Source organism: Homalodisca vitripennis, chromosome 7 (assembly GCF_021130785.1).
Source record: "Homalodisca vitripennis isolate AUS2020 chromosome 7, UT_GWSS_2.1, whole genome shotgun sequence".
NCBI lineage: Eukaryota > Metazoa > Arthropoda > Insecta > Hemiptera > Cicadellidae > Homalodisca > Homalodisca vitripennis.
Genome location: NC_060213.1, coordinates 99,195,826 through 99,211,509, shown reverse-complemented (window position 1 = coordinate 99,211,509; position 15,684 = coordinate 99,195,826). Strand labels below are relative to the sequence as shown.

The following is a 15,684-nucleotide window of genomic DNA, read 5'->3' as shown; positions in this document are numbered from 1 at the left end:
TATCTTTGTCAGCAATATCAGAAAATATCACTGCTTTCTCAACTTCCACAAAATAGTGGAGAATGTCGAGGACACTTGGAAAGATACTGGGCATCAGCTACCGGAATCCAGAATAAACATCAGTATGTTAGTGGCCTACGTTGTCGCTGCAGTGCTTGTTACGTACGATGTGGCTAATTGGGGAATAGCTACAATAAAAAAGTTAGACAATCAAGTAATGATCTCCATATGTTATTTGTCTTACTTAACTACTATACTTCGATTGACTTCTACATTCGTTAATGTCACCGAAGTCACTCAATATTTGTCTAAAAGTTTTAAATACATCAGTATCAGGATCGAGCAGGCACTAGCCCGACAGTGTTTCGGACAACTAAAGGAAAATCAGTATATGCCATACTATATTGAAATACCACAACAAAGTTCTAACTCGCAAAAGTGTGAGGTGAGAACTCTGTTGAACATCTACTGGTTGCTGGTTGGTGCTGTACACCAGGCGAATGCCTTCTATTGCGATCAGCTGATGGCCACTACCTCATATTTGTTCTTCAGTATCGTGGTCAACCTATACTATGCTGTCTTGAGTTATGATTCAAGTGACTACATAGAGTTTATATGTGCGTCCATCTGGGCTTTGGCTAGCATTAGTTACATGGTGGTGATGGTTCGATCTGCCGCTGATGTCACTAAGTCGGCTGACAGGACTATGATGATGATCTGCAAGATGATCCACAAGGATATTGATCCTGCTATGAGGACAGAGTTGGAGAGGTTCCTTCTACAAGTAACTAACGATAGACCGAAATTTTGTGCACTGCATTTCTTCAAAATTAAAAACGATATCTTAGCTAAAATGGCAGGAGCAGTGACCACCTATTTGGTAATTCTGCTTCAGTTCCAGAATCAAAACAAGGAGAATTAAACCTTGAATGACATATAAGTTTATAGATGTCAATATATTGCTGTTAATTAATGTGACATGTTATATCAACTAGTTTTGTGTACACACGAATTACTAACGACACAAAATTACGATTTGTGGACAGAAATGCAAGTATTCTAGAATAAATATATTTACAGGCTATTGAATAAAATTTCGTGTATTATGAGTAAAATATGAATTTAACTAGCTTTGGTATGACCTCTACTGATATTTTTATGTTCTTTGTTAGTAGTTTGCACTTTTTTTAAAAACTCTTGTAAACCTATTCATTTTAGAAATTAATACAATTATACGAAAATTAAAAGAAATACGCTAGTTGGTATGCTACGCTCTTACTTTCAACTTAGAAAAGAGTAGCTAACTTAGAAGACAGAACTATCTCTCTATACGCTGTAAAATTTCCAAGCAGTGCTTACCTAAAGTCTTTAATACTTAAAGAAAGTTTACATCGGCGGATTAACTTCGGTTGAATTTAGTTTTTTTTCTTTTATAATTACTTCTCAATTATTTGTCATTGGCCATTTTAAAATGTATACGATTAAAACAAAGGATGTTGAAAAATGTATTCCTGTTTTATATTATGCACAGTATTTTTTTTACTATAAGTAAAATATTCTATATAACGAGATTCAACTTTTCTTTCTAAAAATATTTTGTGTTTAAATTTAATTTAGTTTATTTTCATTATAATTACTTGTTTTATATTATTGATTTGTTATATATTATTATTATTATTACTTGTTCAGTATTAATTTTATATTATTGTTTTATTTTATGGTATTTGTTATTTGTTGTTTAAAACACTTTCCTCATCATGTTAGGTTATTTATTGAATATAACTAACAAATTCTTCTGTAAATTTATTATTTTATGAGTTTAAAAAGTCACTCACCACTGATTAATAATTTTGTCTCCAGGCGCTATTCACGCGGATTGCATTACACGAATGTATTGCACATATTGCCTCGCAATTAATGGAGGCAAAATTGTATGTATATAAAATGGAATGGCATTATTATTAACCATGACACCAAATCTTGATATAAATTATGGAAACTAGTTATTCTTGTTTTATTCCTTTATTTTTATTTCATTTTTTAAATTTTAAAATATTAATTTGTTACATTGCTAGTGCTACATTATTTTAATGTTAGTTCTATACGGTTTATTACTTGTTGTAGTCCTTTTCTTCTTCATAGTTTATACAACTATAATTGTTATTATTATTTTAATATTGTCACTATTGTTACCTAGTACATGATTTTTTACTATTAGCGATGCCAAACAAATAGTTGTTATTACCTAGTGTCAGTTTTGTATTTGGAAAGTTGTATATAATCATGACGCTGGAAATACTATTATAAAATTGAATTCTATTTAGAATATTAAATAGTATTAAAACATTGTTGTGTTGGAAGTTTGAAATATTCTGCTGTTGGACTGCAAATGCTTTAAACCTTGTAGTGATATTTCTGTCTACTAGTTTTCTCGCACGCGCCCTGTGAGCCGCATTGTGATCTTTGGTGTTTAGGTATCGACATGTTTGCTTGAATAAAGAGTTTAGAACTTGAACATTCCAGGGAAAAAATCCTCAATAATGTATATTCATTAATAGTTCACATAAATGATACGTAAATCAGCTTTAAGTTAGAAAATACAATAATTGTCATTATTATTGACCTATTATTTGGTATTTAGCATTTGTTACTGGGGTGTTCACCAGATATGTCCAAATCAGCCTATATTGACTCCTCATCCAAGTTATTATTATACTCGGTAGAATGGCAAAGTATAGTCTTCAATATACCTGGAAGTTAGACATTTTATGACATAAATTGTATTTTACAAATGTAACAATACATGAAGCAAAATTTACTGAATTGTTTCTCGTGTTATTATTATTATTATTATCACTGTTAAGTCACTTAGCTGCTGTTATTTAGTGAAGCTTGAACGTTGTTCTTAGACTGTTCCAAAAGTAAACATTCTGTAAACCTATCTTTTTTTAAATTTGTAATTCCTAAATATCCTGGGCAGTAAAATTGAAGTAATGTCCTGGAACCTAATTACTGTACTCGACTTACAATCAACGGCTTATGTCGAAGATTAAAGGTCCTCCTTGAAAACTAACATTTATTAGCGTTTACCGACATACTGAATGGTATTTTGTACATAAAGAAGTTACATAGGTGATACTATCTTGCTGTCTAATTTCTAATTTTCTATACTATTTAAAAGTTTATCTATCATATATTTGCAAGTAAATTTAGTTACAAATTACATATGTAATAGTAAAAGGTTTCCAAAGAAGGTTTTAGGACATTTGAATATTGTTTACTAAGGAAAGTAAGTTTAGATGAATAAGACATCCCCCATTTCAAATCAAATAACTGTATCATTTATTCTGGGAAGACGACTAAGAATATATTGTTAAGAAACTAGTACAGATGGTCTCTATCAAGTGAATGGAGATGGCTTAGGAACCCTTAAATATGACATTTAAAAAAGTGGCACAGTCTATGTGGGCTCATAATAATGGTTACTACATGTATTACATGTACTTAATTTATAAATATCATAATATGTATATAATATGTGACGTAATACAAGGATAACTATTTCGCATCAGTTATATCAATATTTAATGACATGGTAAATATTGATGTTATTCGATTTTATATCCATGCAATTTGGCCTTCATTAAAAGCGAGGTAATATCTGCAACACATTCATGTAATACAATCCGCGTCAACAGCGCCAGGAAACAAAATTTTTAATCAGTGGTGAGTGACTTTTTAAACATCCAAGATAATGACTTTACAGACATATTTGTGAATATTACTCGATAAATAACCCAATATACTAGGTTATATAGTTATAAAATTATAAATTATATATTATATTCATTTAATTTAACAACAAGAAAATAAGTATCAAAAATAAAAAAAATAATTTAAAAATAATATTAAATAAATAATTAATACATATCAAATAAATAATATATAACAAGTAATTATAATGTAATGCAAAAATATAATATGCCTGTATTAACAATAAGTATCTACTTTACACAACATATATGTCTAAGGCTAAATAATGTAATATAATGCTAAATTGCACTTATGTGTAATGCGTTTGATTTCTATCATCATTTTATTGTGGTCTTTCTTGGTGCATTCAGAAATGCAGTATACATTATTTGTTACACATAATCGGTAATGTTTGGCGTTATACAATACGGTATATAGGTAAAAGCTCAGGATCTAAAAGCAACTGGATATACCACATCTTCTTTCAATGGGCTGGGAACAACCTTCTTACGAAAAACTACAATAATCACTCTGATATACGTATTTTTATCGCCTTTACCTGATATTTCCATGGTAGGCGCTCAAATTTGTGTGACATAAGTTTTGATAGTTTTATTTTTTAAATTGAAATGAGGTCGTACCAGACCGGATATTAAAACGTTTTCCTACTGAGTAGTTTCAATGAGTTTTATATCCAATATTATTCTGTCCTTATAAGGCCATCTCATCTATAAACTCATTAATAATGTGTCACACTACACAAAACCGAAACAGTGAGCAAATGATATATTATGAGCACATTCACACATGTGCTGTTCTGGTGACGTGTGAGGACGTGTGACAATGCCACCCAGACGTGGCTGTTTCCGTGAAAACAAGTTCCTTCGAGGCCTCTGTAACTCCGCTTAGTACTTCGTTACACAAGATGGAGACTGAGAACTAATGCTGTGCTTTTCTCGTACCGTTGCTGTCAGGTATATAAGCAGACCCTGCTGTTCCAGTGATGTTCACATATTATCAGCTAGTGTAAATATGACCATTGTGGCTGTACAAACAGCTGTACATGCATCAAAACTCCATGAATAACGTTAGTTAAAACTCTAACTATACTTCCGCCTGTGAACAGTGCCCCTGACCCTGGTATATATAAAACTTGATATATCATTTTCATGTGTAATCTATTCCTAAGGAAACAAACAGATTAAGGAACATTTTTAATTAAAACGAAGCTTGTTATTTTATCTTAGTGTTATGTAAACCTAAACGTTTTCTTTAAATTCTTATATATTAAAGAATAACCAGGAACAAAATACCATCAACTGACCTGCAATGTTTTTGCAATCTTTCAATATGTTTTAGTTTATATTAATGCAAAAAGAATATTAATTTAAAGACAAACAGAAGTCTTATTTATGTAATTATTAAGTAAAAGCAACATAATTTCAATGTTTTTGTAAGATACGGCTGCATAAATGATTTTTTAAAGTATTATATTAATTTTATGTTTAATTTTTACACAACATAGAAAAAAGAATGTTAGTTTATTTTTCTTTCACTTACAGATCAAACTGAAAGAGATGTAGAAGGTTGAATTGTATCTAAAAATTTTTATTGGAAAGATTCTTTTTTTTCTTATATACACGACGTTATAACTACAGAAACCAATCAGACTTTCTGCATGCCATGTGTATTGTCCAATAAAAACATTTTAAACAGATTTAAAGAAGGTAAATGTAAAGAAAAATATCTGAAATGTATGGTAATCATAAACATATCTAAAATTTCAAAACGAAACGTCTTTCAGAAGTAAAAAAAGGATTTGTTATATAGAAACTTTTACTTGTGTTTAAGAATAAGAATATAAGATAAAGACTTTTTTATTTACTCTTACAGGCAAAAATAAATTTTAAAACATACCTAAGGAAACATGACATATAAAACTTATTGATACAAAAACAGTCATTACTTAAGGAAATAAAAATAAATTTATACTCAGTGCCATAAGCAAATTCAATAAAAAAATGGAAAACGGTACATAATATAAAACCTAAATTACATTTTTACTCTGTTTGTTTTAATGCCTTAGTTCTCTTGTCATTGGAAAACGAACTATGCGGTAACTATAAAAAAGAATAAAACGAATATCAAACAAGAGTAATCCGCCAATATACACTTTGATAAACTTTTAAAGACTATTAGTAAACACGGCTTGGGGATCTTAGAACGGATAGAGAGAAGGCTCTAAGTGTCCTCTAAGTAAGCTAATATTTTCTAAGTTGAAAGTAGCATGCTTTCAAGTTTATTTCTTTTCATTTTCGTAAAATTGTATTAATATCTAATGTAAATATGTTTGCAAGTTTTTGTTATAGAGTGGAAAGCTAGTAAAAATGACATAAATGATCAGGAGTGGTCATAACAAACGACTTAAAATTAGATTTTTCTCTGACTACATGAATTAAAATTATATATACTTGGAAACATTCTCATTCAATAACACTTGAATTTTCAAAACAAATAATTTTTGGCTTCAGTGACTCGTTCGTACACAAAAAAGTAGCTATAACAGTTATGTTGGATTGCAAAACAACACTATAATATCTATAAACTCAGATGGCATTCGAGTTTAAATTTCCTCTTTCTCATTCTGGAACTGAAGCAGAATGACCAAATAGGTGGTCACTGCTCCTGCTACCTTAGTTAGGATATTGCTTTTAATTTTGAAGAGGTGCAGTGCACAAAATGTAGGTCTGTCGTTAGATACTTGTAGAAGGAATCTATCTAATTGTGTCCTAATAGCAGGATCAATATTCTTATGGATCGTTTTGCAGATCGTCATCATAGTCTTGTCAGCTGACTTAGTGACGTCAGCGGCAGATTGAACCATCACCACTATGTAACTAACGCTAAGCAAAGCCCAAGAAAACACATAAATAAACTCTATGTTGTCACCTAACTCATAAGTCAAGACAGCATAGTATAGGTCGAATACGATACTGAAGAACAAATATGAGGTAGTGGCCATCAGCTGATCGCAATAGAAGGCGTTCGCCTGGTGTACAGCATCAACCAGCAACCAGTAGATGTCCATCAGAGATTCCACCTCACACTTTTGTGAGTTTGAACTTTGTTGTGATATTTCAATATATGGCATATACTGATTTTCCATTAGTCGTCCGAAACACTGGCTGGCTAGTTCCTGCTCGATCCTGATGCTGATGTATTTAAAACTTTTAGACAGATATTCAGTGACATCGGTAAAATTAACAAATAAAGAAGTCAGTCGAAATATATTAGCTAAGTAAGACACATAACATATTGAAATCATTACTTGATTTTCCAGTTCAATTATTGTAGTTATTCCCCATTTAGCTACATCGTACGTAACAAGCGCTGCAGGGACAAAGTAGGCTACTGAGAATCTTATCTTTATTCTGGATTCCGAAGACTGATGCCTAATATCACTCCAAGTGTTCTCGACACTCTCCACTATTTTGTGGATGTTAATAAAACACTGATATTTTCTCATATTGCTGAGAAAGACAACAACTGATGTCAATGTGAAACAGGAAAATTCCAGAATCATTACGGCTGTGCTAGTATTAGTGGTCCAATAAGAGGGTAAGGTGGCCAGAGCATTTAAGTATTGTAGATACATCCAATAATACGATAGTGTCACTTCAGCTGCTGTAGAGATCAAACTCCATGTGAACCATGATGGAGAAAATCTCAATTCTTGCCCATCGTTTGGCAATGAACATTTGGTCAGAAATAATCCCCCAAAAATATGGCTGGTTAATAGTACTTCTTTTGATAAAACCTGCATTCTGGAGAATAGTGCGAATAGTGATTTGTGGCGTTACTACACAACTCATCAGTCAAAGTTTGTTAGAACTATTGAGTTCTCTATAACTCATATTTCTGAAACGTTGGATATGTTCTTCTTATAGACATTTGTCGTAATTGATTTCCCACTCGTTGCCATTCAATTTTACATATGAGTACAATAACTCCATCACTCTAAGTGATTCCTACTTTGTGTAATAATGTGTCACAGTGGAATCTAATCAAACTGGACTTCTATTGATTACTATCAATATCGAAAAACATTTTAGATATGAAATCATTTTGCTTTCAACAATTTCACGGCCTTTTCACTATAAGAAATTGTATTCGTACCTACTGATAATCCAAATAGTCCCTCAGGGTAACATTTATAACTCACTTTGTTGTGAAAACAGCATTTTGAAATTTGTATAGATTTTAGGTGAGATCAAAGTGTTTTCTTTCTGATCCTTTGACTGCCAAGTACAAATATAGATTAAAGTATTTCTGTTGTAGCTTAAGAAACACATTTCCTACATTGGGTAATGTAAGAAGGTTTGTCTATTTAAAATTAGGAACCAAAAAAATCAAAAATATCTAGCTTTGGTTTACCGTAAAAATATAAATATAACGGAAGTCCAATGTTTGATACAACTTGTGAAGTTTGTTTTCCTCAAACGACCGTCTAATTAACAAAGTCTGAGATTTTCTAAACGCGTTACTCAGGCAAGGTAGTGTTACTGTTTACCATCCACATCCTGTCCGAAGGTATGTGTGTTGCAGCGAAAATTTACTGATTCTTCACACTAACTCCTTAGCTTAAGAGACAAATAAGAGCACGGTCACTCTTTTAGTATCCCTTACCACGTGAAGACCAAAATGCAATTAGATCGCGTGTCAATGCAGACTTATTCTTTGAGCTAACCCTATGACAGCTTAGCGGTGAAGTTCTATTTCCACTTCTATTCGTCTTGACATAAGATCCCTGTTGGGTGTATCTCTGAGGTATTTAACAAAAGAATAGACCTATATATTAATCAGAAACCCCAAGAGTCTCTATATACAATTTCAGTAAAATCGGCCGAATAGTTTTTAGATGACTGAGTAACTCGCTAAATCACAGACACCATTATATTTTAAAATGCTTAGTACAGATAATGGTTATAAACATAAGTAAAACGTTTCTCATTTATAATAAATGGTCATTAGATATAGTATTATATTTTATACAAGGTGGTAACATTTGATTCTGTTTACGCTTTGTACAGTCTTATACTTGTTAATAAAACCCTTGGACTTATGTTTATTATAATGTGTTTTTTATTAAAGATTGGCCCTTTCTAAGATATCTTACTTTAGGATACAATAAAGAACTGAAATCACCTATCTGAAATATTTGAAAAAAATAACTATGTTGATAGTTAAAGGTCGTGCACAGTGGTCGTGATGTCTTAATTAGGAACTCGTGAATAAATTGATAATGTATTTTTTACTAATTACTCAAGTATAATAGTTCAAAACATTTTTGAACACTCTTATCTAAATTAAGAAAATTATTTTCGTTTTACCGACTAATTTGCTCTAGTACTACCTTAACGTTATACTTAATATTGTAACAATAAATTATTAAACAGTGTATTTAGTTTCTATCCTAACTGGTGTTTACTCTTCTTCTGATTTACTTCTGATTTGCTATTGTTTAACGACAATATAATACGAAATGTGCAAAAGAAACTTAAAACGTCGATACTAAGCGTGTTATGTGGATAACCCACAGTCCAAAATGATCTCACTACATATGATATTATTAAAATGGTTAAAATAATACATGACTTTCGTTGCTGCACCGCAAATTCTACACGTTTTACTATCTTAAAAATCATGTGCTCGCTTTCTTATTTTTTTATTATGTACTTTCTTTTTCAAATACTAGTATTATTAGCTTACAACGTGGGAAAGAAGGTCGAACATTCTGCCGTATATTATTTTCTTCCGTTCTTATCAACAGTTTTACAAAACTCAAGGCAAACAAATACAGCTTTAGTACCTGAAGGAAACCCTTTAACCTTCGACACAAGCCGTTGTTCGTAATACAAGTGATTAGCTTCCAGGACATAACTTAATTTTTTACTCCTCAGGATAGGTATCAATTACAAAATTCAAAGATAATAAATGTATATAGAGTGTTAGTTTTATTTACTATTAAAATACGTTTTGTAACATGCTTTATTAAATAATGACAGTTAAGTATTGTAGACTTTGTAGGACATAGACAGTTAAATTACAAAACTAGAGATAATTTAAATGATAAGAAAATGATTACAAATTATAAATAAATATGAATTAATAATAGTTATAGATAGTAATGTTTCAGTTTTATTTCATATTTATTTTTATACTGGTTACATTTAATTTCCAAAATAAAATGTTTTTCTGTTTTCTTTAAATGGTAATTTTTGTTCAAGAGTTTTTTATCGCTAATTATATTATACATTTTGGCAAGCAATACATTTAATTTTAATATATCCATACTTGAAACTCAACCTCCAGGTATCTGGAAGTCTAGACTTTGGTATACTCCCATACAATGTAATTCGAATGAGGACTCCACATAGACAGATTTGGACATATCTGGAAACACGGAGCTAACTAGTAACAAATGCCAAGAATAATATTTGTATTTTCTAATTTACAAGTGTGTCCATTATCAATGATTTTGCACAAGAGTTTTCAAGCTCAAAATCCTTTATACCAGTAAACATATTGATACAAAAATGGAACTATCACAATTTGCCTAATGGGACGCTTGCGGAAAAAAGCAGTTGACATAAAATAGTAATTAGTTTAAAGATTTGAAATAGTAATTTTTTGACTTAATTTAAAAGTAAATTGGTAGTAATATGGCCTAGCTCAGTTTTAACCTATAAAACATACAAAACCTGCTTCATTAGTACGCTGTTCATAAGTATGTTTAATTGCCTTGGTGGCTATTTGTTTCTTTTTGAATGGCTTAAACTATCTCATTTCTAGGTTTATAGCTCAAATTATTAATTAGTAGCGTTTGTATTTGGGGAAATAGTGTTGTATATTTTCATAAACTGCTTTCCACACGATAGTATAGGCCGTGCTGCATTGTGGTGTTGAGCTTGAGCACAAATGAAAATATTACATACGAACAGATGCATTATGTGATAACAATTGTTTTACTTTCTGTAATTAGGTACGCCAGAATGTTTTTGAATAATCAAAATTAAATGTTTTTGTTTCAAATTATGACGTCTGGTTCTTATCCCTTTTTACACATAGACAATTTACTCTAAACGTTTTATAATAATGCATTCATTTGATTATTTACCTCCGCTACATTTTCATACAATTTTAATCACCATCTTCTAAATAATTTTTGTATATACAAACACCAGTTAAGATTCAGGTCTTGACCAAATTCACCATAGCTGTGAGTCTTTTTTTTAGTATGTTACATTTACTGAAATAAACATATTATAAGTAAAGTTAATTGATGATAACCGTATATTTATAAGCACTCTTTTAATTAATTCTTTAAAGATTTTGAGGTACACAACCTACCTGTTATTTATATACAAAATGGGTAAAATACTACTCAGTATAAATATTTTTCAAATTATTGTGCTCTAAACTTATGCATACCTAGACTACCTTTCAACAAAATGAAAGGTAACTGGACAAAAACAATTTGAGATATTATTTATAGCAGACATTTAATGATACCAAATTACTTATCCAATATTGTGAGTTAAGAGCCAGTTGTAGTAAAACAACCTAAGTTTTAACTCATAGTAACAATGTTAAACTTTAAATACATGTATCTAACCTTCTTTCTGATTATTGAATATGTTTTAATTTGTCAAGTTGTTACTTGTACACATCCTAACATTTTAATTTTTTTGCAATGTTTACACTTTTTTAATATTCAAATTATGGAATAATGTCAAAAAATTAGTTTTTTTCTGAATAAGCAATAAATATGATGAAAATAAATTAAAAGCTTTAATATACTTATTATTTTTATCTGCTCTGAGTGTAAATTTAATATTGAGGTCTTCAGACAGTTTAAGGTTTAACATTATGAAGTTAAAAATAAGATAGCTGCCGGTGCTGACTATTGTAAAACGGTGTCATTATGTCGGATCTTAAAATATGGGCTAGGTTTTAGTGTTAGCTTTTCTTGTAAAGTTATTAATTTTAATTAATTCCATTTTATTTTTGTAGGAAAATTTCAGTTTTAAAAACCTTTCTTTCTTTAAAGCTACAGTATTTAAAGTATAACAAAGTGCTTTATTTTGTGGTTTTTTTATTCAGGTTTTCTTTTTAAGTTATGTATTGGTGCAAAATTTCTATCTATTATTAACGACAAAATATAAGTCCTTGAGAAAAGGCTTTGCTTGCGCTCCGCAAATTGTTTAGTTACAGTAATGGCTTTAAAAGTTATAAGTTAGATACAGAATCTCACATTCTAAAACAAAATGTGGAAAATTGTGCAGTAGCCTAAGAACCGGCTTTAACTCGATCACATTTCAATTAAATGTTCGACAAAAGAGGACTTAAGTGAAACAACTAAAGAAGCCGGTGGCTTTGTTTGGATTAATTCAACGCTGATGGAACTTCGCGATTTGCATTTTCACGCTTAGATACTATAATATTAAACATGACATAGCAAAGGGTCGTTAAATTTCTGAATCGTAGTAATATCAATGACGTGACGGGCTTTAATAAGTGTACATAATAAATATATGCAGTGTTTGTTTTGAATTTATAGTGGGATTCAATGTACTTTATCTGTATATAAGAGACATACATTACAACATACGACAATCCATATGAACCATCTACGAAGAAAAAAATTAGGGCTAATTGCATTTTTAAGTTCAACAATGTACGTGTACACGTTAGAATAGATGTTTTCCGATTTTTTAAGGATACACAGGGCTTGAGGATGGAGTTCCTCCCCAATGGCACAGTGGCTTTTCTCTGCGTCAGTGATGGAAAGATTGTAAAGAAAATTAAGACCTCGGTCTTCACTTCCGATCATAAAAAGATGTAGTGGGAAAGACTTTTTATAGTCGGCCTTTGTTAAGGAGTTATTGTATGTCCCACCTTTACCGGGTAAACCGTGTCACTGTTGTGGTGCATTCTGTAACACAAGACATACTTATCGATCATGACTCGGACGTGTTTGGCCCCCGCTTAGATATTTTCCATACGGCCTGAGGGAACATATTTGACATATTTATCCTGAAAAACCCATTTTCTTTTCATTAGAAGGGATAACTCTTATTTCACAATTTTATGGACAAGGATTTATAGTAAAGTAGATAGTAATTTTCCAATAAATACATATAAATATATATCATTGTTTACACAAACTTGCCTTATTTTATAATGTTTAAAATATGTATAAAGGTTTTATATACTCGCTCTTTACACTTATTACAATAACCTTTATTATGTTACAAAATGCAGGCAATTTAGTGTTTCAAGAGTCGTTTTAAGTAATCACATTTTAAAATAATTCTCAATTTTATTTTAATCTAAAGGACAAATCTGAAAATATTGACCTAATAAATGTTAAAACATACTTTACGTGTGGTAGTATGACAGCAGTACGTTTTACTACAAGTTTAAATAATAATACATTGTTGATCTCATTAACTATCTCAATTTAGTCAATCAGCATAAACATTGATAGTTAAAGTCAAGTGTAAGACGCTTTTCCGTTATATACACACATGTTGAAAAAGAAGTAAATATAGAATATTTCATGTTTTTGTGAGCATGTATCATTTTAGTTTTCCCTTAGGAGCAGGTTCCGCGTGAAGTAGAAGAGATACGATAGGCATTACAAACGACTGTGGGACAGTAATTTACTGTATCTTATAAGCTGTGTGCAACATGTGTTTGTTTACCTCATCTAATTGCAAATATACATCAAATGATGTTGATATTTTTGTGACGAATGTATAGACTGTTACTATTTCATTTATATGAAACCCGTAATTTCTTGATTTAAAGTAATTTAATGTTAGATGTTGCACTCACCCATTAATTAAGATGTATTCAGATGTTCCTAAAGAAAATTTTATAACTTAATACATTGAATAATTCGAATTAAATGGATACAGTGATAACTTTATGGATTATTCTTTAGGCTGAGAACTAGCAAAACCTATAATAATAAGCGTTTATGCAATAAATGTCCTAGATGTATAAATACCTAGCACATTTATGTATTTTTTTATAAGGCAGTTACATATACTGTATCTATAAGGTACCATTAACATATATTTAATATTTTTTCCTAAACTCAAGATAGAGTTTCAATTACTTTATGAAGTTTAAAAGAAAAGCTAATACATTCTTTAAAAACAAATTTGTATATACGATGTTATAAAACTAATATTGTATCTAATTTAGAAAACAAATCGTATTACGGAGAAAACAATCAAACAAAAATGACATCTCATGGAAATTAGATTTCTTTTCAGCAAATAAATATACTTTTGATGGAGAGAGTTGTCGAGGGTTTTTATTGTTCTCTACACTTTATCTAGAAATATGATGTGTTTAATGTGTCATTATTAGAATTCCATCAGGAATAGACCATTTTTTAATGAACCCGTATCAATAATTATTTTTAAATAATTACAGAGGGATTGTTTAAATATAGTTTTCTTTCTACCGTTCGACTATTAGTTTAAGTTATGGTTGAAGAAAACGTAGCATTATACAAGCCAATCAATAATTTTAAAAATAGTTACTACCATTTTAAGGTTTATAAGTGATCAAACAGAAGTTAAAAAGAAGTATTTACGAATACATACATATTCTTAACATTTCAAATTGCCCTGCAATAATTTAGCTTTTAAGTTGATAGATGTTGAGTAAAACGTAATTATATGAATCTTTATTATCTCTTCTCTTATTGAAACATTAATTTTATCCTCTTCTTTGAAATAATACTATAAGAGAGAGGTTGAGTCATGTTTTATTAGAACGATTTATATACTAGTTCTGATTATAATTAGTCGGAAAGCCTAAAAAGTATAGTTTAAAAATCATTTATAATAATTGTTAAGAGAACTTATTTTACATGTGGAGATAAATTTTAGGTAATTAACCGCTAAAAATATCAGATCATATTGTACCAGAACACGTTAATTTGGGCAAGGACAATAATTAGAAAAAGTACAATTTAGCTCAGAATGAATTAGCAGTGTATTATTTAATTAATACATAAGACGGATAGCTGTCTTTTATCAACATTGCTCGACTTCTAATTAATAAATTTCAATTGGAATTAAATAATTTTGATTAGTTCAAAGAATATACTTTTTTAATTCACACTTTAGTTTCTTACTATTAATACACAATTAGTTTATAGCATTGAGTAAACAGTGAGTGTAAATATAATAAAACATTTAGATATTTATCTGTATAAATTAAAGTAAGTTAAACAAAGCGCTCACTGTAGTATTAAAAGATTTCAAAGAATATCAAATACATTAATTAAAAAAAACAAAAGGGATTCTGAAATGACTTACGTCTATATATAGGATTTAGTTTTAGGCCATCTTTTAGGTGTTATTTAGGTATTCAAAATGTTCAATTATGTAATTGTTGTTCAATACATATTTTCACTAAAACCACTAAAATCGAATAAAATATTCTTGAAATAGCAAATTCTTGCAAAAGAATTTCAAAGCTTTATCACTTATTGTTGTCCTGAGAAACGTAGGATAAGGTTCAAAGCGTTAAATTTTATACGTAGTGTTTATTGTAAATAAATAATGCGATTTATAAGGACTGCAGAATAACCGTAGGAGGTGACCCTTGCTGGTTCACAATAATATAAGTTTTTAAAATTTGCACATAATAGAAACCACTATACAAGCCGGTTGCTTTGTCCGGATTAGTTAGTTATGCTGACAAAAAAATCTAATACGAAATACACAAACACAAAAAATGCTGTAACATAACAACTGATTATTTATATGAGATCCTGGTACACGCATAGATAAATAAATAGTTTCTAACTGTAACATGTAATTTATAATCCTAAGCTAATAGTTT

General features: G+C 30.1%; 1 protein-coding gene across 1 annotated transcript; it reads left to right on the top strand.

Annotated features, from left to right (window-relative positions):
* Positions 1 to 391: 391 nt before the first annotated feature.
* LOC124366820 (putative gustatory receptor 28b) lies at positions 392 to 922 on the top strand. The gene has a single exon (XM_046823421.1). The coding sequence runs from the start codon at positions 392 to 394 to the stop codon at positions 920 to 922; it is 531 nt and encodes a 176-aa protein (XP_046679377.1).
* Positions 923 to 15,684: the final 14,762 nt, after the last annotated feature.